At 42.6% G+C, this 24,957-nt stretch overlaps 1 protein-coding gene across 1 annotated transcript in view; it reads left to right on the top strand.

The window, feature by feature from the left end:
* Positions 1–17,692, top strand: part of LOC144486054 (scavenger receptor cysteine-rich type 1 protein M130-like) — a 37,574-nt gene extending 19,882 nt beyond the window's left edge. The window contains exons 5-14 of the mRNA XM_078204156.1: positions 1,942–2,256; positions 7,013–7,330; positions 7,411–7,467; positions 7,721–7,870; positions 8,015–8,056; positions 8,264–8,380; positions 10,038–10,145; positions 15,237–15,289; positions 15,452–15,542; positions 17,637–17,692. Of these exons, the coding sequence (XP_078060282.1) occupies positions 1,942–2,256; positions 7,013–7,330; positions 7,411–7,467; positions 7,721–7,870; positions 8,015–8,056; positions 8,264–8,380; positions 10,038–10,145; positions 15,237–15,289; positions 15,452–15,542; positions 17,637–17,692 (1,307 nt within the window). The remainder of the gene's footprint in view (positions 1–1,941; positions 2,257–7,012; positions 7,331–7,410; positions 7,468–7,720; positions 7,871–8,014; positions 8,057–8,263; positions 8,381–10,037; positions 10,146–15,236; positions 15,290–15,451; positions 15,543–17,636) is intronic.
* Positions 17,693–24,957: the final 7,265 nt, after the last annotated feature.

Below are 24,957 nucleotides of genomic sequence, written 5' to 3'. Positions count from 1 at the left end.
TATCAGCAACAATCTTCACTTTCCTCGACAGTAGGCTATTGTGGTGTCCTCCAAGCATGATATCCTGATCAAAAACTGATTTTTGTTTACTTGTTGTCTTTTAGTAGCATCCTGCGGAAAGAGAGTGTCCATTTCCAAACAAAAGCAATGGACTGCGAATGCTGGAATCTGAAACAACAACAGAAAATGCTGAAAAATCTCAGCATGACTCTTAGCATCTGTGAGAGTGAATAGAGCTAATGTTTCGAGTCTGGGTGATCTTCCGTCTCGCTGAGAGACTCGAAACGTTAGCTCTATTCTGTCTCCAATAGTGCTGTCAGAACTGCTGAGATTTTCCAGAATGTTCTGTTTTTGTTTCAGATGCCAGGATCCGCAGTATTTTCCTTTTGTCATGTCATCTGTAATGCTGATGTGATTGTTGACATCGAGGTGTCTTTCTCTGCACCTGTTCATACCGTCACCAAAGCTCTTTATTTCATTTTGCTACCCTTACGGTTGGTGATTCAAATTCACTGGTAGCTCGTCTGTCTACATCTATTCCTCGAAAAGTAGATGTCATTCAAATTTCATGTGCCTATTGCCCACCTTTGAGGAGGTCTCTCGATCGCATCTCAAGAGCCGACAGTGAATTACCTTATGTCCACACAAATGCTTTTGCAACATCTTTTGAGTTCACAGCTCGCAGTACACTTCAATTTCTGCCACTACTGGCCTTATGGAAAAAAGCTAATAATTGTCAACACAACATCGCAAGTATTTTCAACCTAAATGTCCCTGCAATGAAACCCTCTTTGCTTCGTTAGATTGTTCATAAATAAACACAAATACTTTTAAACACCTTTTGTTTACCTGACTTTATTTGTACTTACCTGGTTTCAGATTTTCTTGTGCACTATAGAGTAAAAGCATTGTGAACATCGAGAAGGAAAGGAGAGGGCGCAGGATGTAGTATTACAATCATAGCTCGGATGTAGAGAAAGATGAATTTAATATGAGTGACGTCCATTCAGAAGGCTGATGGTGGCAGGGAAGAAGTTGTTTTTGAATCGGTTGGGACTTGACCTCAAACTTTTGAATTTTTGTTCCAAGGGAAAGAGGTGTAAAAGAGTATGCCCGGGGTGCGTGGGGTCCTTGAAAATGTTGGCTGCTTTTCCGAGGCAGCGGGAAAGGTAGACAGAGCCAATTGACGGGAGGCTGGTTTGTGGGAAGGACCGGGCTTCTTTCACGACACTTGTAGTTTTTTGCCATCTTGGACAGAGCAGCATCCATATCAAGCTCTGATACAGTCAAAAGAACGCTTTGTATGGTGCATCCATAAAAGTTGCTGAGAGTCGTTGGGGACTTGCCAAATTTCCTTAGCCTCGCTTGAAAATAGAGGCGTTGGTGGGCTTTCTTAACTTTAACGTCGCCGTGGAGGGGCGAGGTCAAGTTGCTGGTGAACTGCTGACCTAGAAACTTGATGCTCTCGACCATTTCCCCTTCATCCCCTTTGATTTAAGCAGAGGCATTTCCTCCACTGAGCTTCCTGACATCGATGCCAATCTCTTTCGTTTTACTGACATTAAGGGAGAGATTATTGTCGTTGCACCAGTTCACCAGATTCTGTATCCCCTTCCTGTACCCGTCTCAACATCGTCTGAGATCCGACCCCTTTCGGTGGTGTTATCAGGAAACTTGCAAATCGAGTTGGGGGGGAATTTGGCCACACATTCATAGGTGTATAAGGAGTATAGAAAGGTGCTGAGGACATGGTCATGTGGGGCACCAATGTTTAGGATAATTGCAGAGGAGTTGTTGTTGCCGTTCCTTACTGATTGCCGTCTTTGGTTCAGGACATCGAGGATCCAATCACAGAGCGAGGAGCCTATCCCAGGCTACTGACCATCCAATGTTAGTATTCAATGGTGTTGAATATAATCTACCTAACTTCTTGCCCAACAGGACATGAACAGTTAAGACTGTCAGACGGTGGAGACCGATGCGCTGGCCGAGTGGAGATTTATTACAATGGGACATGGGGCTCAGTGTGTGATGATTCCTGGGATCTCACGGACGCCCATGTGGTTTGCAAACAGCTGGCATGTGGAACTGCATTGGACGCAGCACTTCCTGCTTCAAGTGGACCCAGTGTGGACTCAGTTTGGTTGGATGAAGTGAACTGTTCCGGTGACGAGTTGTTTCTATGGGACTGTCCCTCTGCATCATGGGGTAACCACGACTGTAATCAGAAAGAGGATGTCAACATTATGTGTTCAGGTAACGGAGATTTCAATGTGTTAATTGTTCTCAGACAAAAACATGAGTTCGCAAAACAGATATTTCATTGATAGAAATGGAAATGCAGCACACAGAAATAACCTCGAATTACGAATGGATATTTTATTTAATTATGAAGCAAACATAATTCTTCATCGAAACAGTTCTGTCAATGGGATCACGGCCCATTCTTCCAAATTCCAATGAATCGAGTCCTAAACTGTTCAACTTTTCTCATAAGACAATCCCTCCATACTGGAGATCATCCCAGTCTGTTTTGCCTCGAATGAAGTATTATTTTCTTTCAATAAGGAAACGAAGCTGTTCACAGAAATTAAGATGTAGTCTCGACAATGCTTTGTGCACTTGCAGACAGACTAACTGTATTGGCCATGCAAAATAGTCCCTCAGTCCATCCGAACAGGCGCCGGAGTATGGTGGCCAGGGAGTTTTCACAGTAAATTCATTGCAGATATAAACCAAATTGTGACAATAATAAATATACTTAAACTTCCACAAATTACCCTCCAGCCCCCTTGAAACAATTGCCATAATTGATTAAAGAAAATCCCAAGGCTTTTTATACATATATAAAGAACAACAGGGCAGCCAGGGAGAGGGTTGGCCCACTCAAGGACGGGGGAGGGAATCTACGCGTGGAGCCAGAGGATTGGGTGAGGTATTAAATTAGTATTTGCATCAGTATTCACCGAAGAGAAGGACTTGATGGATGATGAGCCTGGGAAAGGTTGTGGAGATAGTTTGAGTCATGTTGAGATCAAAATGGAGGAGGTATTGGGATTTCTGATGGGATATACCCCAGAATACTGAGGGAGGCGAGGGAGGACATTGCTGGGGCCTTGAGATAAATCTTTGTAGCCTCACTGGCTACAGGGGATGCCCCAGATGATTGGAGATTAGCGAATGTTGTTTCTTTGTTTAATTAGGGTAGCAAGAATAATCCAAGTAGTTACAGGCCGGTGAGCCTTACGTCAGTGGTAGGGAAATTATTGGAGAGGATTCTTCGAGACAGGATTTATTCCTAGTTGGAAATCAATTGACTTATTAGAGAGAGGCAACATAAGTTTGTGAAGGGGAGGTTGTTTCTCACTAGTTTGATCAAGTTTTTCGAGGAAGTGACGAAGATGATTGATGAGGGTAGGGCAGTGGATGTTGTCAGTAAGGCCTTTGACAAGATCCCTCATGGCAGATTGGTACAGAAGGTGAAGTCGCATGGCATCAGACGTGAGCTGGCAAGTTGGATACAGAACTGTCTCATTCATAGAAAGCAGATGGTAACAGCGGAAGGGTGCATTTCTGGATGAAGGGCTGTGACAAGTGGCGTTCCTCAGGGATCAGTGATGGGACCTTTGCTGTTTGTAATATATACATGTATATATATATATGTATATGATTTGGAGGAATATGTAACTGAATGATCAGTAAGTTTGCTGATGGCGCAAAGGGAGGTGGATTTGCAGATAGTGATGAAAATAGAAGATAGAACAGTACAGCACAGTACAGGCCCTTCGGCCCTCGATGTTGTGCCGAGCTTTGTCCGAAACAAAGATCAAGCAATCCCACTTCTTATCATATTGTTGTGCTCCATGTGCCTACCCAATAACCGCTTGAAAGTTCCTAAAGTGCCCGACTCCACTACCACAGCAGGCAGTCCAGTCCACACCCCAACAACTCTCTGAGTAAAGAACCTACCTCGGACATCCATCTTAAATCTCCCACCATGAACCTTATAGTTATGCCTCTAGTAACAGCTACATCCACCCGATGAAATAATCTCTGAACATCCTCTTTATCCCCCTCATCATCTTATAAACCTCTATTAAGTCGCCTCTCATCCTCCGCCGCTCTAAAGAGAAAAGCCCTAGCTCCCTCAACCTTTCCTCGTAAGACCTAGCCTCCAAACCAGGCAGCATCCTGGTAAATCTCCTCTGCACTCTTTCCAATGCTCCCACGTCCTTCTGATAGTAAGGTGAATAGAACTGCACACAATATTTCAAATGTGGTCTCACTAACGTCCTGTACAGTTGCAGCATAACCCCACGGCTCTTAAACTCAAACCCCTTGTTAATAAACGCTAACACACTATAGGCCTTCTTCACGGCACTCTCCCCTTGAGTGGCAACCTTCAGAGGTCTGTGGATATGTACCCCAAGATCTCTCTGTTCCTCTACATTCCTCAGAACCCTACCGTTGACCCTGTAATCCGCATTCAAATTTGTCCTGCCAAAATGAATGACCATCTGCCATTTTTCGGCCCAGCTCTGCATCCTATCAATGTCTCTTTGCAGCCTACAACAGCCCTCCACCTCATCCACGACTCCAGCAAACTTGGTGTCATCAGCAAATTTACTGACCCACCCTTCAGCCCCCTCCTCCAAGTCATTGATAAAAATCACAAATAGCAGAGGACCCAGCACTGATCCCTGTGGAACACCGCTGGTAACTGGTCTCCAGTCTGAAAATTTTCCATCCGCCACCCCGCTCTGTCTTCTATGAGATAGCCAGTTACTTATCCAATCGGCCAACTTTCCCTCTATCCCACACCTCCTTACTTTCTTCATGAGCCGACCATGTGGAACCTTATCAAACGCCTTACTAAAATCCATGTAAAATACATCAACTGCTCTACCTTCATCTACACACTTCGTTACCTTCTCAAAGAAGTCAATCAAATTTGTGAGGCAAGACTTCCCCTTCACGAATCTGTGTTGACTATCCGGGATTAAGCTGCATCTTTCCAAATGGTCATAAACCCTACCGCTCAGGACCTTTTCCATTAACTTACCGACCACCGAATTAAGACTAACCGACCTATAATTACCAGGGTCATTCCTATTTCCTTTCTTAAACAGAGGAAAAACATTCGCCACTTTCCACTCCTCTGGAACTATCCCCGTGGACAGTGAGGACCCAAAACTCAAAGCCAAAGTCTCTGCAATCTCATCCCTTGCCTCCCAAAGAATCCGAGGATATATCCCATCTGGCCCAGGGGACTTATCGACACTCAGGTTTTTCAAAATTGCTAATACATCTTCCCTCAGAGCATCTAACTCCTCCAGCCCATCAGCCTGCATCACACTCTCATCCTCACAAACATGAGCACCATCGGAGGTTACAGCAGGATACAGATCAGTTGGAGACTTGGACGGGGAAATGGCAGATGGAGCTTTATCCGGACAAATGTGAGGTAATGCATTTTGGACGTTCTAATACAGATCGGAAAGATACAGTAAATGGCAGAATCCTTAAGATTATTGATAGGCAGAGGGATCTGGGTGTACAGGTGCACAAGCCATCGAAGGTGGCAACGCAGGTGGAGAAGGTAGCCAATAAGGGACACAGCATGCTTGCCTTCATCAGCCGGGGCATTGACTTTAAAGATTGGCAAGTCATGTTGCAGGTTTATATGATCTTAGTACGGCTGCATTTGGAATACAGTGTTCAATTCTGGTCGCCACACTTCCAGTAGAATGAGGAGGCTTTGGACAAAATAATTACCTGGATGTTGCCTTGCATGAAGGTATTAGGTATGAGAAGACGTTGGAGAAACTCAGTTTGTTGTAACCGGAACGACGGAGGTTGTCGGGCGACCTGGTAGAAGTCTCCAAGATTATCAGGGGCATGGACAGAGTGTGGAGTCACAAGCTTTTTCTCAGGGTGAAATAGTTAATTACTCGGTGGCATAGGTTTAAGATGCGGGGGGAATGTTGAATGGAGATTACGATGCAAGTTTTTCACTCAGAGGGAGGTGGGTGTCTGAACTCGTTGTCTGCAGAGGTATTGGAAGCAGATACGATAGCGACTTTTAAGGAGCGTCTTGACATATACATGAAGAGGACGTGAATAGGGAGATATGGTCCCCGGAAGGGTAGGGGGCTTTAGTTCAATCAGGCAGCATGTTCGGTGCAGGCTTGGAGGGCAGAGTGCCTGTTCCTGTGCTGTAATTTTCTTTGTTCTTTGAATAAGCCTTCCAGAATACCTACTACATCTTTGTACTAGCTTTCTGTGCTTTTGCACATGGAGTCCCAAGTCCATCTGTGTTGCAGCTTTCTGAGGATTTTCACCCTTTAAGTATTATTTTGTTCTGTGCTCTCCCATCCAAAATGAACAACTTCACGGTTTCCCACAGATACTTAATTTGATAATTATTTGGCCACTTACGTAACCTGCCAGGCTCTCATTGTAAACTGTTTTCATCCCTGTCGCAACATGCCTGTCCACGTTCTTTTCTGTGTTGCCTGTAAATCCGGCTAAAGTGCAATCGTTTCCTTCCTGCAAATCATTAAAATATGTTACAGGTATCTGCTGTCCCAGCACTGTTCCTTCCGAAACCCCACTGGATACTGGTCGCCAAAATGAAAAAGAACCCCATCTCCCTGCTCGCTGATTCCTGCCCAATAGCTAATTCTCTATCAATGCCGAGTTACTGCCTCCAAAACGGTGGGCCTTTACCTTCGGGCTTTAATCTTGGCGAGATACGTTGTGGAATCCCTTGTCGAAATCCATTCTGGTTGAGAATTCGTTGAAAACATCTGTAACTTCTTCAAATGATCCAATAACAACTGGCAAGAGTGAGATAATCACTTACTTTAGAGTAGATTTTATTTACATCTTTACCCACCGAAACAATGACCAATAGGCAGTGAACTTAGTATTTTTATTATTTATGACCTGATCATCGATCATGCAGCGAGCTTACGAATGAACCATTGCACATTTCTAATTTCATTGACAGAGTACAAAGAGTTACGGTTGGTGAATGGAAAGCATCGCTGTGAGGGGAGAGTGGAAGTGTTCTACAATGGCACCTGGGGAACAGTGTGCTCGGACAAACTGGATAACCATGATGCAGAAGTGATTTGTAAACAGCTACACTGCGGCGCCTTTTCTTACATTAATTATGACGCTCAGTTGTTCGGGCCAGGAACCGGACCCATATGGCTTGATAATATTAAGTGTAATTTAAATGAGAGAACGCTTTGGCAGTGTCAGGCAGACCCTTGGGGTAAACACAACTGTCAGCACTCGGAAGATGCGGGTGTTGTCTGCTCAGGTAAGCCAGCACACGTATAAATCATGTCGCCTTTTCAGACATTGGTGCCCAATTCAATTATATTTTCCTCCTGCTAACAGAATCCATCGTGGGTAAAGAGGAAGTCGACAGGCCACCGGAATGCGATCGCAAATCAGGTGTTTGCATTTCTTCATTACACTGAACATTTGAGGTATTCGTGGCTTTAGGAATGGAGATGTCAATAATAGTTTCTATTTCCAGATTTGGGACTACCTGTGCGCTTGGTTGGAGGAGACAACAACTGTTCAGGGAGAGTAGAGATATTGTGCAATCACCTCTGGGGCACAGTATGTGATGACTCATGGGATATTGAAGATGCCAATGTCGTTTGTCGTCAATCGGGTTGTGGTTCCGCTCTATTTGCCCCAGGAGGGGCCTATTTCACTCAGGGTGAAGGTGATATCTGGCTAGAAGAGGTGAAGTGTACTGGAATGGAATACTTTCTCTCTGACTGTCCTACATCATCGTCCGCACAATCAGATTGTAATCATAAAGAAGATGCCAGTGTGATCTGCTCCGGTAAGGGTCCAGACACGTGATGAGTTTGTTTTGTTCGGTTAGAATGAGACAGATTTTTTTCAAAAATGAGTGTCAGCAGTTCCATTTCTTAAGATAAACTCTAAGGTATCAATCTCATGACTTAATATGCAATGCCTTCCACAGGACCCGAGGCCGCACTGACAGATTCCCCATCCTCACCTGCAGGTAATGTTCCTTAAAATCTTTACAATATCTTGAATATTATTCCTGTTCTTCACAGTGCTCGCACTAGCGATACTCATGTTATTGACATTCTCTTGGCATTGTAAATTTAAAAGAAAATATTAGTGTTTTCATCAGTGATTTACTTTTGTTTGAGAAATGCAATCGTTGTGTCTATTTCTTAAATCCCTCTGTGATTTTCCGCTTAAGCACAGGGAATTGAGAAGACTCCCATACCTGTTTTCATCTGCATTACACTCGGAGTTTTGTTAATCTGTGAGCTATCAGCACTAATGGCTGTCATACAGAGAACGCTGAAAAGGAAAGGTGAGTTTCATATCTTACCTCTGATCTAACACTGGACCAGTCATCATATTTCACATCCCGGACAGTCTACATTTATTACACTTTTCCAGAGAGTCTGAGTTGACAACGTGAGAAATACATGTTAATCTACTAACTTCCTTTTTTTAAATGTTCAATGCAGTTGTTGATTACGATGAAGACAAAGAACAAAAAAAACTGGAACACATCAGCACAGAGAGCAGCATATGTCGAGGAAACAGGCCTAACGTTCTTAGGCGATATGCGTCTTCCTCAATGCAATTATGGAAATGTAAATTAGTTGCAAACTTCATATTCGTTCTCCAAGATCACACAGTGTACTCGATACAAAATAAGTTACTTGTTGTACCGATGAATCACATTTGCTTCAATTAAAAATTCACATGTCACTCATCCTTTCCCACTCGGGTTCCATTCTTCTTCTTCTTCTCATTCCTGACGCGCAATAATATACAAAACATTCCAATTCAACTAATATATAATATTAAAAACCACCCTGAATATGGATAAACTGATGACTTTTCAAACTGACGAGATAAAACAAAGAACAGTTTTGTCCTCATTCGCCCTTCAAAACTGATACAGTCCGCAGAGTTCAGCCGGTGTCATACGCAATCACTTCGCACAAGCACATACACATGCAAACACATTTAAAAAATATACCTATTACATACAAATAGTCTCCTCCTTATTCAAGCTGACTGGCTTTGTCAAATCACCGTTTTCCTCGGTTTTCTTTACTCCTGTTACACATGAGAACCCGTCCTGCACTACATTTCTCCTAAGCAGACTCAGTAAAGTGTAAAATCCCTCCGGAATCTGGCTTGTAAATTCTGGGAGAATGATAATGTCCGGAGCATGAGGCGCGCCTGAACCTCAAACTAAATGGAGCAAAACTTCAGAAGTTTCCAGAGTTTAAATCGATGATGGAACATGGTTTATGATTATAACGAAACCATGAAAAAAATCGAAATTTAGAAATGGTATCAATAAATATAAATATATGTGAAAATAATTAATGTTCTTTGCTCAACGGAACACTTGAGGAGCTGATGTCCAAGTTAGGATAGTTTGTGGGGGGCGGGGGGGGGGGGGGTGAGGGCTGGGGGAGAGACGGGGGGGGGGGCGTTCTGTACAGACAATTTTTCTCACTTATTAGACAATGGGACTGGTCAAACTGCACATTATCTTTATTTTTCATAGAACAAATGTCACTTTCATTTCTCAGAAACTCACAGTGGGAAGTGGTTCAACAAAATATTCCTTTGTCAATTTCAGGCGTGTTGCATTCACCAGTGAAGAATTATTTCTGAATCAGTGTTGATTTTCTTAATGATTTGCAGGTCCTTCTTCAATATTGCTCCATGAATAGCATTGCAACTTAAGCTCCATCTTAATTATGAATCATAAATATATAAGGCAGCAACTTTCAGGAAATACATAAATCAGAGGCAAAGGCAAATAACTTCAATTAGGAAATATATTTTACAGCAAAGAGCCAGAGGCTGACACACTGACCCTATTTCAAGATAAACAGGAACTGCTCCTCTATTATGTTAAGGCGCAATTAAACACAACCTCAGATGTAAACCCGGGGGAATGTACTGAAAATCAATTCACTCTTTGCTTCCTGAAACAGATGCCGTCACTGGCGCCAGTGGTCCACCTGCTGGCTTGTATCAAGGAATTTATGAAGAAATTGAGAGTATTCCATCTGGCAAGATTTTCGATGAAACTTGTGGCTCAGGTATTTATACACATTCTGGCTGATCGCGAACGTTCACTGAAGGAATGCCCTTTCCACTGAAATTCCCATTTCCAATTGAAAATTCACCGAAATGACATGATCAGCAGTATAATCAGTATGCTCTTGTGATGGAATACTTTCACATTGAGCGTCTCCCTGAAGATGAGCGCAGAGAGAAGTGATGGGTTTGGGAAGATTGCCCCTGCTCCTTCCTGTCTTATTTGAACAAAAAACAAAGAACAAAGAACATTATAGCACAGGAACAGGCCATTCGGCCCTCCAAGCCTGCACCCACCATGCTGCCCGTCTTAACTAAAAGCCCCTGAAATTCCGGGGACCATATCTCTTTATTCCCATACTATTCATGTATGTGTCAAGATACACCTTAAAAGTTACGACAGTATCCAATTCCACTCCCTCCCCCAGCAACGAGGTCCAGGCACCCACCACCCTCTGTGTAAAAGATCTGCCTCGAATATCTTCTTTAAATGTTGCCCCTTGCACCTTAAACTTTTCCCTCAAGTAAATGACTCTTCAACCCTGAGAAAATGCTTCTGACTATCCACTCTGTCCATGCCTCTCATAATCTTGTACACTTCTATCAGGTCGCCCCTCAACCTCCGTCGTTCCATTGAGAACAAACCAAGTGTCTCCATCCTCTCCTCACAGCTAATGCTCTCCATACCAGGAAACATCCTGTAAATCTTTTCTGTACCCTCTCCAAAGTCTCCACATCCTTCTGATAGTTTGGTTGTAGACAACGATAAGGAATCCCTTTTCCTATTTCTCACTCAGCAGCATACTGACTACTTCAGGTGTCTGAGCTGTGAAGAGTAACTTTATTGACTATAACATAATTCAGTCACTCCCATGGCGGAATGTGTGTGTGTGCCTGTGGGGTGGGGTGGCGAGGAGGGGGGAGGGGTGTGGTGGGATGAAAGGGGTAAGCGAGGAGGGGGGGAGGGGCGAGGGGGGGTGGTGTCGTGGGGGGAGTGTGCTGGAGGGGGCGGGAAGCTGGCTGCTACGGAACAACAAACAAAAGAAGTGCTATTGAGGAACATATAGAACCATACAGCACAGAAACAGGCCCATCGAGCCACCGTATGTATGCCAAATGGCAAATACTAAAGCATATTAATTCCATTTTCCAACACTTGGCCCAGAACCCACTATGCCTTGGCGATTTAAGAGCTCGGTCAAATGCTTCTTAGATGTTGCGAGAACACTTGCCTCCACCACCTCTTCGACATTTGTTCCATATTTCCACCACTCTTTCAGCAAAACATATTTCCTCAGATTTCCTCCAAATCACTAACTCTTCACCTTAAATCTCTGCCCCGTGGCCATCGTCAGCTCAGCTATGGAGGATCATTACTATGTTCTACCCGATCTATGCCTCTCATAAGTTTGTGTTCCTCTATCAGATTTTCTCTCAGTCTCCTATGCTCCAGGGAAAACACACACATCTTATCGAGTCTCTCCTCACAACTGAAACGTTCCTTCCTTGTGAATCTCATCAGCACACATATTCGTGCAATCATGTCCGACTGAATGGCTGACAATCAAACTGCACACAATCCTTCATCTGTGCCGAAACAATGTTTTATAAAGTTGTACCAAGAACTCGTTGTTCCGATATTCCATGTCTGGCTAATGAAGGCAAGAATTCTGTACATCATCTTCACGATAATATCGATGTGTTCTGCCACCTTTAGGCAACTATGGACTTCTACACCAATGCCCCTTTGCTCGTCAATAATCCCCAGTGGCTGACTGTTCATTGTGTATATGCTACCTTCGTTGGACCTCCCACAATACATCAGCTCATATTTATCAGAATGTGTAGTTAATTTAGCATAAATTATACAATTATCCATATAAAAATAATCATGAGATTATTTCCAGTGCCGTTAAATTCATAGAATGTTGTTGCAGGAAACAAATAGCAAGGGAAAATGTACTTACAGTGCATAAATAATAATATAATCCGCGTGGGAGTACAAAAGAATAGGAATCTCCACTATATCGAGAAAGGGGGAATGATTCAGAGCAGATGGAATCAAAAGGTAAAGCAACAGCTGGAACCGAGTCACTTGAACTCAATTGTCTTTTAGATCGCAACTAGATTGGCAAAATAATAGATGGGAGGAGCCAGCTGAGGGACAACATAGATACCTTAGGAATGAAAAAGTTATTATATTTAGGAAGGTGCCCTATGTCGATCCTCAGAAAATTTGAAATGTTGTCCCGCAAAGAGCTGCGAATATATAAGCTGTCAAATATGTAAGAAAAAGTCAAGTATGAATGTCACATTGTGGACGAAAGAGACATTGTTTGAATTGAAGCTGAAGGAACAAGAATGCACGAAGAACATGGAAAGCTGGAGATGGAGAAACCAAGAAAGAAAACAGGATGGTAGGAGGCACGAGAAACAATGAAGAAGGCAATGAAGTTAAATTATATAGCAAACCAGAATAATATTGCAACATATTGTATCGGATATTTTAGATATTTCTGTCACAAGTTAGTGAACACTGCAATGAAGTAAACGTGAAAATCCTCCAGATGCCACATTCTGGTGCCGACTCGCCTATGACATCGGAGAAAAAAATAGCAGACTACAAAATCGAGAAAGATCAAATGGCCATAGCACTAGAAGTTCAGGTTAGAAAACAAATGCAATCACTATCTAATTGTGAGGATTTAGAATATTCGTAAGTTAGATAAGCTGAAAGCTTATCCAATGACCTAAAACATGACAGTGGCGACATTACATCTGTTAAAAATATACAAAGCAAAAAGTGTGCAATATCTGAATTCTACCTGATAATTAATAATGACTATATTTGAAATGTGTGATGCAACATGTCCCTTGCACAACAGACAAATCATCTTTAGGTTATTAGACAAAATACAATGGGACACCTGCTAAATGAGAAAATACGACACAAAATACAAACATATTGTGATTAGTAAGTGGACTTCGAGAATGAAAACTACGTATGCCTCAAATGGTAGATGAGATGATCACCAAATTGATCAACATTTCAAATTCCATTTGATAAGCTATTGCATCATTACCTCATGAAAATGCCTCATGTATGCGTCAGCCTTTGTTCAGGTGCCAGCACTGTTAGGCAGCGCTGGTTTCAACTCATTCTACAGAAGCAAGGCTAAATTATCAGTGCGATTATGAGGGAAAGATCCACATACCGAGGGCAAGAAGTGGATGAGACGTTCAAAACGTTCAAATATACGTTGGTATATTTCAATCCAAATGAGAGGTCCATGTTTCCCCTCTCATTTTGGACTGACATATACCACAGAACCAAACTGAAGCAGGGCATGGCAATTTTCCTGGTGCTTTGGCAAATATGTTTTCCATCATGTTTCATCACGTAATCAGACCATCACACTTAATTGTTCGCATTTAATTGAGTAAATCAGCTGTCATGTTTTGTTTGTTACATCAGTGTTTGAACATAAACAAATTCCTAAATGGCCGCAATAACTTGTCAATGCCGTCTGGCTAAGAGCATACAATGTTAATGCAGATATTATGATGATCTCTCTGGTCACAGTTTAGAAAGCACTACCTACGAGTCTTGCATAGATATACAGAATGGCAGAATGCCGGACCTTGTGTTTCACAAGCATCCATGCAGAACAGCGATTTATGATACAAACATGGGGATTAATCCTGCACTTCCTACATTTGTCAATGAAACTGAATTCCCCCCCCAGGGTGGGGATTTCAACATTCGGGCAATAATAAATTATAACCTTAAAATTTGTGTTCATTCGTGACTCTCTTCGTTTCTTTGCAATGTGTTCATAATGGAAGCAACTATTCTGCGATTTGTCTTATCCACCTGAAAATTCTGAAATTCCAGAATCTGATATTTAATATTAATTGTCCAATTATGTGCCGCAATATCAGTTCAAAGAAACTTACGCTCTATTTTGGGAATGAATGAATAGGTAAGAATACATTAACGCACTGAGATATAGTATGATGCATGTATCTGGGTTTTCATTCCCACAGTCACTGCCGGCGAACTTACGTTCGCAATTATAAACAACTCCGTGCGGTCGGGGGTGGGTGTTCGCTCTGAGAGGATTCGTCATCAGCATACACCGCTCAATGTCTCTATATGAAAAACATGCATTATGCTTTATAATCTGCAATCATTCCCTTTGTTTGGAAGAGGTCTAACACTTACAGTATGTCGCCTGCAATAGGAACAGCTTTATTTGGACAGTGTTGCTCTGATCAGAAGGTGCGGATAATTCTCCTTGAACTATTGTATTTCTGTGTATTTAAGTTTATGACGGAAAGGCGCCCTATTAAATTTCCAGTATAGTGACACAGGAACGATGTACGTACTGGGCGCTCTGCCCCTACATTTCAAGTTATCTCCCCAATGATAAATCATTTTGTCTTCAGCAGTTTCTGCTTCCATGGATTCCCTCAATCAGATCGAATATTACACCAGTCACAGCTTAGGTAGCACGGATCTGGGATCAGAAAATCCAGCTTGGAGCTCCTCCTGCTTTCAGGGTCAGTATGACTTCAATTTTGTGACTGTCAGTTTTGTTCCCTTACCCAACTCCAAGTCCCCCCCCCCCCCTCACCCCCCAAACCCCCCACTACTCTCTCTCTGCTATCGAATAGTATCAACTCAGCATCAAAACGACCAAACGGTCTAAGGGCGCTGCCATGAACGCGCAGTGATGTAGTGGTTAAATTTAACAATGCTGGAATAATATACATCTGACACATTATCAAACTGACTGCACCCAGCGGTAAAGGGAATGAAAACAATTTTCGACTTTCTGCCAGAAAAAATAAGAAATGCCTGTTCGTATTTGATGGTTGCTACATTGTGATCCTTGTGCCTTCCAAATTGAGACGATCCGAACACCAGTTAGCAAGCTGCAAACTTTCTTGATGTTCTCATCTTTCGACACATAAGGTCAACGTTCATCAATTTTCCTGTGCTCAAACCCGGGTAGATTGACACAAATATGGTCATTTCTGTGTGTGCAGTGTTAGCAAGAATTTTAATGGAAATCTCTATTTCATTGCAGATCCGGTATTGGGCGATTATGATGATGCTGAGACTGAAGCATATGGGACAAGGGTAGGTAACTTGTTGATGAACAGAGATCCTGATCACCACTTCACAGAAAGGACTGCTGACGGCGATCTCTCTCTTCTTGGTGAGTTCAATCACTGACACTTACCCAGTAAAAGTGATCTGTGTAAAAAGGCTGTTTTCAATTCAATTCTAACCAACGGCCAGAAAATTGAGAGGCAACCTCCAAAAATATCTGAGTTCGCTGGGCAGAAGGTGTCGTTGCAAAGCGCCAGTTGTACTGGAGACGATGTCCATGGTAAGATATTTGCGGTACACTTTCAATTTAAACAGACTCATCCCCAATACATCTTGTGTAACATAAACTATTCAGCACAAGACAGTCTTATCTTACTGGAGATGTGAAGAACAGGTTGTAAGTTACATAGCCTGATTACATTCCAGTAATTGCAGGCATCAGCAAATCCGCTGTTTAATTGGAATACATACTGCCGAGAAAGAGAATGAAACACCAGGTTTCTCAGGGGACGATTTGAGATGGTGTAGTTCTTGTTTGCTGTTAAGGCAATGGATATTTTCAAGTATCAGTGGGCCCTCTTCTGTATCGTTTCCCGTCTCCTCAAATGGCTCAGCTGGGGAAAACAAAGCCATTCCATTGGAAACTTCGATCGTTACTTTCCGAAACAGTTTTGCCCCTGCAATCACATTTTATTCTCCATACACCTGAGTTCATTGTTTTTAAAAAACTTTAAGGTCGAATCTTCCTGTTGTTCCTGGAGTATCATCGATCCCAGTTCATCACCAGCCAGATTTTTTTTCTAACCCCCCTCCATTAATTAAGCACGCTCTCTGCAAACCTTTCCAGCCATAGATCTTCCCGTACATCCTGGCCATTTGGAAACCCCGCAATGAAATCCCGACGTGATTTGTGGCTGAAGGCCACTCTATCGCTCTTTGTGTCTTGAGGTCACAATTCCAGGCATAACTTTCTAAAATGCAATGACTTTGCTATCTGCCGGATTTTTCCATTATGCTGCTTTATGTAAACATTTGTTTGCAAGCACTTCTCTGTAAGTTATGAGAAATGTCTGGCAGTCAATTGTTTAGAAAAATAAGAGTTGCATTATTCCTTCACTCCCATCATAACACTATACTCTTTATCTAATCACAACACACAGCACTCATAACAACACAGATCCCACTCAATTGTCATCCTCCTAGTTTGGTAAGAAAGAGTGCTTTCGCCCTGACAGTTACAAGTTGTGTGATTCCCGTGCAGAAGGCCAACGACCCTGTGCCTGAAAATGAAGAAAGATCTCTACCAACCGGTTAACAACAATGTTTAATTATCTCTTCCAATGTTTATGCGGCGGTGATGAGATTGTGCCGTGTGTGGTTTCTGTCGCTTGTGATGTGACTCCATCCATTAGCTAAGGTTAAAATTATGCGAGCGAACATGTTATTTATTGATTAATCAAAGATATTTGAGGTGAACAGGTTCAGATTGACGAGTAAAGATAATAATCTCTAACCGGCAGTCTAACCGGCACGGTAGCACAGTGGTTAGCACTGCTGCTTCACAGCTCCAGGGTCCCGGGTTCGATTCCCGGCTTGGGTCACTGTCTGTGTGGAGTTTGCACATTCTCCTCGTGTCTGCGTGGGTTTCCTCCGGGTGCTCCGGTTTCCTCCCACAGTCCAAAGATGTGCGGGTTAAGTTGATTGGCCAGGTTAAAAAAATTGCCCCTTAGAGTCCTGGGATGCGTAGGTTAGAGGGATTAGCGGGTAAATTATGTGGGGTAGGGCCTGGGTGGGATTGTGGTCGGTGCAGACTCGATGGGCCGAATGGCCTCCTTCTGCACTGTAGGATTTCTATGAATTATCATGTCCTAGTGGCGGTTGGAACTTTTTTTATCGAGCAAAAGAAAATGAAGATCGACAACGTATGAACAACTCAGGTCAAAAGCACGCTTTAACCTCGTGTTTGAAATGTAATCACTCTTGACATAACGGACATGGGGACGCCGTTTGCACTACACAAACGGATAACTTGATTCAGTGAGAACGACAAGATCAGTTGCTAAATGGGATGGCTGATTGAATGGCAGATAATGGTCAGATGCTGGCAAACTACAGGATAATTCCTCTGGTCTATTTGAAATTACTTCTCTGGTACTTCACATTCAGTTCCGTTGACATAATGCCTTAACTGCCAATTCTGCTCGCTAAGATGGCTTTCACATTTGTCAGCGTAGGACTTCCTCGCGATTGCTTTGGCGTGTCAACCACATATTTAAAAATAAAGAAACATTGAGTTGGGAATTGACAGATGAGAGATCGACCAACTGAGTGGTAATGCACATCGCCCTTACTCTCGCTTTTTTCTCCATTCCAGGTAAATGTCAACGTCTAATCACAACAGATAAGACAGAACTTCAGGATGCGTTCTGAGAAAATTGTCATTATCTTAGCGAACTGTATGAACATGCTGACTACGATTGTGTCGATGCGAATTTACCTTTATTTCAATTAATTACCATGATATTTTGTGCTGAAATAACTGCAGTTCAATTTTCTCCTTTTTTCAGATTTTGTAATGCAGATGTTGAATTAAATTTTTAAACAGCGTTAGTTTTAAATAATTTAGTTGGTTATATTAATAATGAAAACTATTGCTCTGTTTGCATACGTTATCTCTACTACAAAACTGCGAAACTTGTGTATGAATGAAAGGCATCAAGGAATATCAACTGCTTTGTATTTGAAACCCCATTAAATACGTTGTAAAACAATTGGCCAAACTGTTGTATCGCGATTTATTTTAACATCGTCCGCCGCCGCCAAATGTCCCAAATGCAGGAACGAATGTTCCCTTAGTCTGTATGCATTCATATGCAACGTTGCTGGATTTTATCAATAAACGTGCATTGACTAAACACTTCAGTCAGAATGTGTGTTCCGTCGTTGTTTATGTTCTATCTAAAACTTGGATGTTGCAATTATTTCAGTTTCTTTTAACGCAGCAATTATTTAGAGAATATGAAAGAAAACAGTGTTGTTGTGGTAGTTAATGGCAACGTCTCCTGTATTGACATGGGCTTTCATAATGTCTGGGTGCATGGATGGAAGGGGCGCGGGGTGTCTGTGTGTGTGTGTGCGGGATGGGGTGGAGGAGAGGTGATATTTGTTTGATGCGTCCAGCAAGGTTTCTTGAAGCAATATGGAAACAGTCAAATAGGGAATGGGCCGTACCAGATCTACTATTGGTGAATCAGAGCAGCGAGGTGACACGAGTATCAGTGTGGAAGCATTTCGGGAAGGGACCATAATCACTACGTTTTAAGTTACTTATGGATAAGGAACAGAGTAGACCTCTGCGCTAACCTGTGGAAAGGCGATACGACAATATTAAGCAGCAATTGGGTAATGTTCATTTGGGCGGCTGTTTGAGGATAAATCCACGTCTGTCACGTGGGAACATTTTAAAGGCCAGTTGATTAGAGTTCAGGATCAGCATGTTCCTGTGAACCTGACAGAGAAGGATTGACAGATTCGGGGATCTTGAATCACAAGAAAAATTGTGAACTTAGTCAAAAGAAAAGGGGGCAGCTTTAGGAAACTGAAGACAGACAGAGCCATCGACGAATATTAACAAAGCAGAAATTAAAATTAATATGGAGGTATGAGGGTTAAAAGGGGGCATGAAATGTCTTTTGCAAACAGGATTAAGGAAAATCTCAAGGCGTTTTCTGGATTGGTAATGAGAAAGAGGGTAGCCAGCGACAGGGTAGGTCCACTTAAGGACAAAGGGAGGAGTTCATCCGTGGAGTCGGAGAAAGTGAATGAGGCTCTCAGCGAAACATTTGGATCGCTACTCCCAAAGGAGAAGGAGCTGTTGGATGATGAATCTGGAGAGGGGCATGTTGATATTCTCGGGCATGTCAGTATAAATCAGGAGGATGTGTTGTGTGTTTTGAGAAGCATTAAGATAGACAAGTCCCGGTATCTGATGGGACCTATCCCAGAATACTGAGGGTGACGAGGCAGGAAATTGCGGGGCCTCCTACAAAAACTTTGTATCGTCTTTAGCCAGAAGAGAGCTCCCGAGGGATTGGAGAATAGCCAATGTTGTTCCTTTATTTCATAAGGATAACAGGGATAATCTGCAAAATGCAATGAAAATTATCAATTCTTGCGCGCTATACAGACAATGCATACTATATATGGATAAGGAAAGGAGACAGTGCAGAATGTGGCTTTGCAGTCATAGCCAGGGTGTACAGAGAAACATCAAATTGATGCGAGGACCATTCAAAGGTCTTATGGCAGCACGGGAGAAGCGGTTCTTGAATCGGTTGGTACGTTTCTTTCCTAATGGAAAAGGTGGAAAGAGAGAATGCCGGGGTGCGTGTGGTCCTTGATTATGCTGACTGCTTTTCCGAGGCAGTGGGAAGTGAAGACAGATTCAGGGGATGGGAGGCTGGTTTGCGTGATGGTCTGGGTTTCGTTTACGACCCTTTGTAGTTTTTTTGTCGTCTTTGACAGAGCAGGAGCCATGGCAAGTTGTGATGCATCTAGAATTGGTAAGCTGAAGGGATGGGAAAGAATGGATTGTCTTCTCTTTTTCGTTGGGGTAGTGGAGGATGATGGGGATTCCAAGAAACTGTACACAATTGTGAGGTGTCAGGATAGACTATATGGGAAGTGCGTGCTTATTTTAACAGATAATTTCATGACTAAGGGTGATAGATTTCCACAGGTTTTTGGAAATATTAGAGGGGAGATCAGAAACAAAAATCACACAGAGACCTGTGGGTCTCTGCCATTCACAGCCTTGAGGGTAATATGTACAGAATGCCTCAACGGTTTATGGATATCCATCGCATGTTCCAGAAACTTTAGAGCTACGGAGCAAATGCAAACGGTGGAATAAGGTTGCATGTTTCATTTTCGGATGGCGACAGAAATGATGGACCAAGAGGCGCTTTTTGTGTTTTGAGATCACTGCAATTTCATGATATGTTACACCATGTTGTTATTTAGAAGAATAAATGGTGATCTCATGTCAACTTCGACATTCCCGATGGGACTCAGAGACTATAATCGGCTAGGAATGCTCATTAAACTCTGCATTCCAACGATATTTCCACGTACGCCAGATGTCTCTTAACTTCACTTGCCATTTTTATTTCCCCTCAGCTCCAGTTGCCTCCAGATATATGTAGAAGTAACCTTGGCAAATATGTTCGGTGCAGCCGGGACATCCCCATTTTTCCTGGTTCTCGCCACAGTGCTTCGCCCCTGAGTCCCGCTATTGCCCCATTTCAATGCAGGATAACCCCTGTCATCCTTCTTTCCTAATTTACACATTCACACTTTGTTCTCGGTAATTCGAATTCCACCACACCCATTTATGTTTCCTGAAATGTCCTGTACAGACTGATAACGGGTATTTAATATACCATTGAGCGAGAGCATCAAAAAAGCGGCCCACTGATATTGACCCTATGTGTCCCAACCCGTTTGCTAACACATCCTGTAAATGCTTTATCAGATGCAATGACACACAGTCGCATTTATTCCTGCCTCTCTCGTAAACAAGTAGTTTTATTTTGTCTTCATTTACAGCGGTTTGCCGTCCAATTAAATACATTTCTAGGAAAGGAAATAAATCGCACACCTCCTGCCAGGCGGTCTTACAAACGTGAACACCCTGCAACAATCTAGGGGAGTAACTAATTGCCCCAGAATGTGAATCAGTGGCTCACTGCCTGACTGTATGAACAATATACTGAACTGTGGAATGTTCACATCTCAACTGAAATCAATTGCTCATTGCCTGACTATGTGAACAATACACTGAAATGTGGAGGGTTCCCATTTAATCAGTGTTAGAAAATGACCATCTTGCTCCTTTTTGCCGAACATGACTGAGCTGGGCTTGACAATTTCATTCTTCCACAGACCCATACGTGCATGTGAACGATTATTGCAGCGATTAAGACACATACAGCAGATTTGTTTAGACCAAAGACCATGATCACTGATCTCCTTTTATTAGTTCGAGAGCAGGCTCTTTCAAACGTGTCGCTCATGGAATCATTATTTTATGCTTTCTCCATCAAGATGGACAGTTTACGGATAGATAAGGAGCTACACGATAAATGGAAGAACCATAAAGGGTGTAGAGACGCAGAGGGACCTGGGTGTGCAAGACCACAGATCTTTGAAGGTGACGTCACAGGTGGAGAAGGTGGTGAAGAAGGTGTTGTAGGTAAAAAAACCTCTGACACTATTAGTAGATCAAAATGCAGGTTTATTTTCACAATTGTGGGAGAAGTGAGGTTCCTAACAGTGGACCCAGGGCTTCTCATCGAACACAAGTAAGAACAGAGTTTATATATGTCCCGGGCCCCGCCCTCATTACATTACAATTCTCTAAGATGTCTGTCATTGTTCATGGTGAGATTCTTGTTGTTTTAGCAGTATCTTCCTCTGCGTAGTTTGTTCGATCTCCAAGGCCACGATCGTTCGCCATTGCCTTGAAACAATATTACAGGTTTTGCACAAACAAGTTAACTAATCTACATACAGGTTTGTATAATACTTTATATCAGGATAAGATGAATAACGTATGATGAATATATATATATATATATATATGAATCTATGGTGATTCAAAGACAGAAGGCATACATGCCAACTCCATCGTGTTAAACAAAGGTACATAAAAATGGAGACTGTTTAGCTTATTTCGAGCTGGGTTAATCGCATTTCTTGATAACAAATGGAGACAGAGGAATAGCTGTTCCTTTTATCTGGCACAGACATGAAAAACACCGAACTCTGACAAAAACATGGACTCTGCAGTGTTGTAAACAAAATCACAGAGTTCGGGTCTTACTGCTTAAGTGTGACAAGGGTCATTAACCCATTCCCGACTGCACTCCCCCCTTCTGGTCGGATGACAGATCCAAACATGGCATTTATGACCAACTCAGAACCACATTGTATCGGGGAATGGGCCTAGCTCCTTGGTCGGGAGGTCTGCCCCCTTCGCCTGTACACTTGCGACTGTCATAATTCGCGCTGTTACTGTTTTGCAACAGGCGTTCAATAATGCCATACAAACACAGCAAGTAATTACAATTACAATTGATACAATCAATCCATGCATCAGGTATGAACCCCACGACCCGAACCATTGCCCCAGCCAGCCCGGAGGGTTATCATCATGCTATTGGTTCCCTTCTTCCTGTATTGCTTTTGCTACTTGTTTAATATGATCTGCTAAGCGAGTTATATTCTCCGAAGCTTCGGGAATATACGTACAGCATTCGAAGCCAACTATGGCACATGTTCCACCTTGGGAGGCTAGCACACAATCGAGTTCCAATCAGTTCTGTAATGCCACAGTCCGAATAGCTACGACCTCTGCTGACATTTCAGAGATGGCCGTGCTCACCTCCTCGAACCCATCCTTAGTCTTATTTGCAACTTTCTCTAGGGTTGTGGCCATCCGTATAAGTTCCTGTGCTGCCTTTGCTGTCCCAAAAAATGGGTAGGCTATCATGCAGAATCGTTCTGTCTCACTAATGGCTCGCTTAGCCCTAAGCAGGTGTATCTCGGGGTGGTCCCGTAAGTCAATGTAATGGTGAACATAAGGCACCACATATGCCAAATAACACGATCCTGTCTAATTCCAGGGAAACCACGGATAGGCATTGTTTCCACAGACAAAATAGGTCCCATTATATGCAGTCATCTCACTTACATAAGCAGAGGAGAGGCTAACCGGGACAGTGGCTATGGGGCACTGGATTGTGACCTGTATCATGGCCTCAGCGTCATCAGTGATATCAATCTGCTGTATACAGTAGCTACGGCCAACAGGTATGGTTCCATATCTTATCAGGCAGATAGATCCCCTTTGTTTATTTTTCACAATGAAGTAGGGTGGGGAATCTGATCTGTTGTAGCTGGGCTGGTAATTCTTCTTAAAGGACGATAAAGTGCACCCTCCGCCCCCTGGCCTTGGAACAACATCACTGTTGCTGATACCCTGCATAGTGGTACCCGATGGGGTTTTAAATGTCAGTTGCCTTGTCCCTTTCTGGGTTCCATTCCTTATTTAAAACCCATTCAATTACTTCTGGAGCTGATAAAGGGATAGGAAATAAGGGAATTCCTCCCTTTCCTCCGTGCATGGGAATGTGTGAACACACCCAGCACTTGCTCAGATTCGATTGTGATGCATACAGATAAGACATATACACAAAGGTGTTCATACAATAGACAGAGTCATCATTACAGAGATGATCACTGTGCTTCACCCCTAACTCATAATTCAATCTATATTCTCCCGCTATGGCTAACAGGGCCAGGGTCGTGAGCATCAGCATGAGAAGCATCTTATCACTTACTAATATCCCGCGCGACCGTTATACAATGGTCCAAAGGCTATATCGCCCACGCGCAACACCACGGATCCGCGAACCCGTTCAGCTTGCTTGGAGGTCACTTTGTTTGCTTATATCTGTAAGTGGAGTATATCACATATTTTTCCAATTAATTTCAGCATGTTCAATTGAGTATATACAGGCACAGATATCTCCACTAATTATAACTTAATATGGCTCATTTCATTTTTGTACAAGCCCTGATTTGTTAGGTAATATTTTTACTGGGACATCCCACTGTTGGGACTGTCAGGGAGCATTTCAAGCTCTCTCTACGTCTCTTATTTCTTGATTGTTTTTTTTCCCGATTTATGCATCCCTTTTAGTTGGGTGCTTAGTTCCAAAACATATCTCTTGATTTTATCTTTTAGTGGATCTACATCGGTCCCACCTGTTATGATGCTTTTTGGTAATTGCGTCGTCCGTCCTGTCATTAGCTCATAAGGGGTTAATCCGGTTCGGTTTGTAGCAACCCTTAATCTCATTTAGTATGGTGGGCAATACCTTCATCCACATTTTTTTTCCGATGTCTGTATGGCCTTCGCCAGTGCAAAGTATTTTTGCCCAATGTAATAATTGTGCTATGCTTTAAGTTAATTTAAGCTCATTTGGCCTCGGCAGCTTGGAATTCTGAGTCCAACTTAGAAACTTAGCTGCATTCTCTGAAAGTACAATGTAAGGTAAACAAACTTTCTCATGGCCAAGTTGTTGATGTAGCTGGAGACTGCTTGTATGGCTGTTTTCTCTCTCTCTCCTTCTTTCTCTAAAATAACCGTTATTTCGAAAACAATGCTTAAAGAAAGGCATATTTACTTCAGATCAGTCGAGTTTATTCTGAAGAAATAAACAGACCCTTCAGTTGGCTTGGGGCGAATCACACAACACTTTGCACTGGCTGCAGCCGGACATTCTATCAAAAGACATCGCTTTTCTCATTTATATCACATATCATACAACTCCGATCTTTGTATGATGTATTCTTACATTATATCTAATTTGGTCATTTGCTTGTCCATATTTGAAAGTGCAATGTTTCAGCAGAAATGATCCTTCTCTAGACAGATTGTCTCATAAGGTCTCACAGATGTCAATAGTTTATGCTGTCAGACACCGCTCTTTAAAAACACAGATAACCGAAATGATGCAAGATTTCTGAGTCTGGCTGCAAAGCCAGTCTCCAACTCTTTTTCTGTCTCTCTCTCCAGTAAACCGGTTTCACCCCGTTATGTTAATATTAATTGTGCAAGATATTACAAA

This window comes from Mustelus asterias, unplaced genomic scaffold (assembly GCF_964213995.1).
Source record: "Mustelus asterias unplaced genomic scaffold, sMusAst1.hap1.1 HAP1_SCAFFOLD_279, whole genome shotgun sequence".
Classification (NCBI taxonomy): domain Eukaryota; kingdom Metazoa; phylum Chordata; class Chondrichthyes; order Carcharhiniformes; family Triakidae; genus Mustelus; species Mustelus asterias.
Note: the sequence above shows the minus strand (reverse complement) of the source record. Positions and strands in the feature narration are given on the sequence as shown.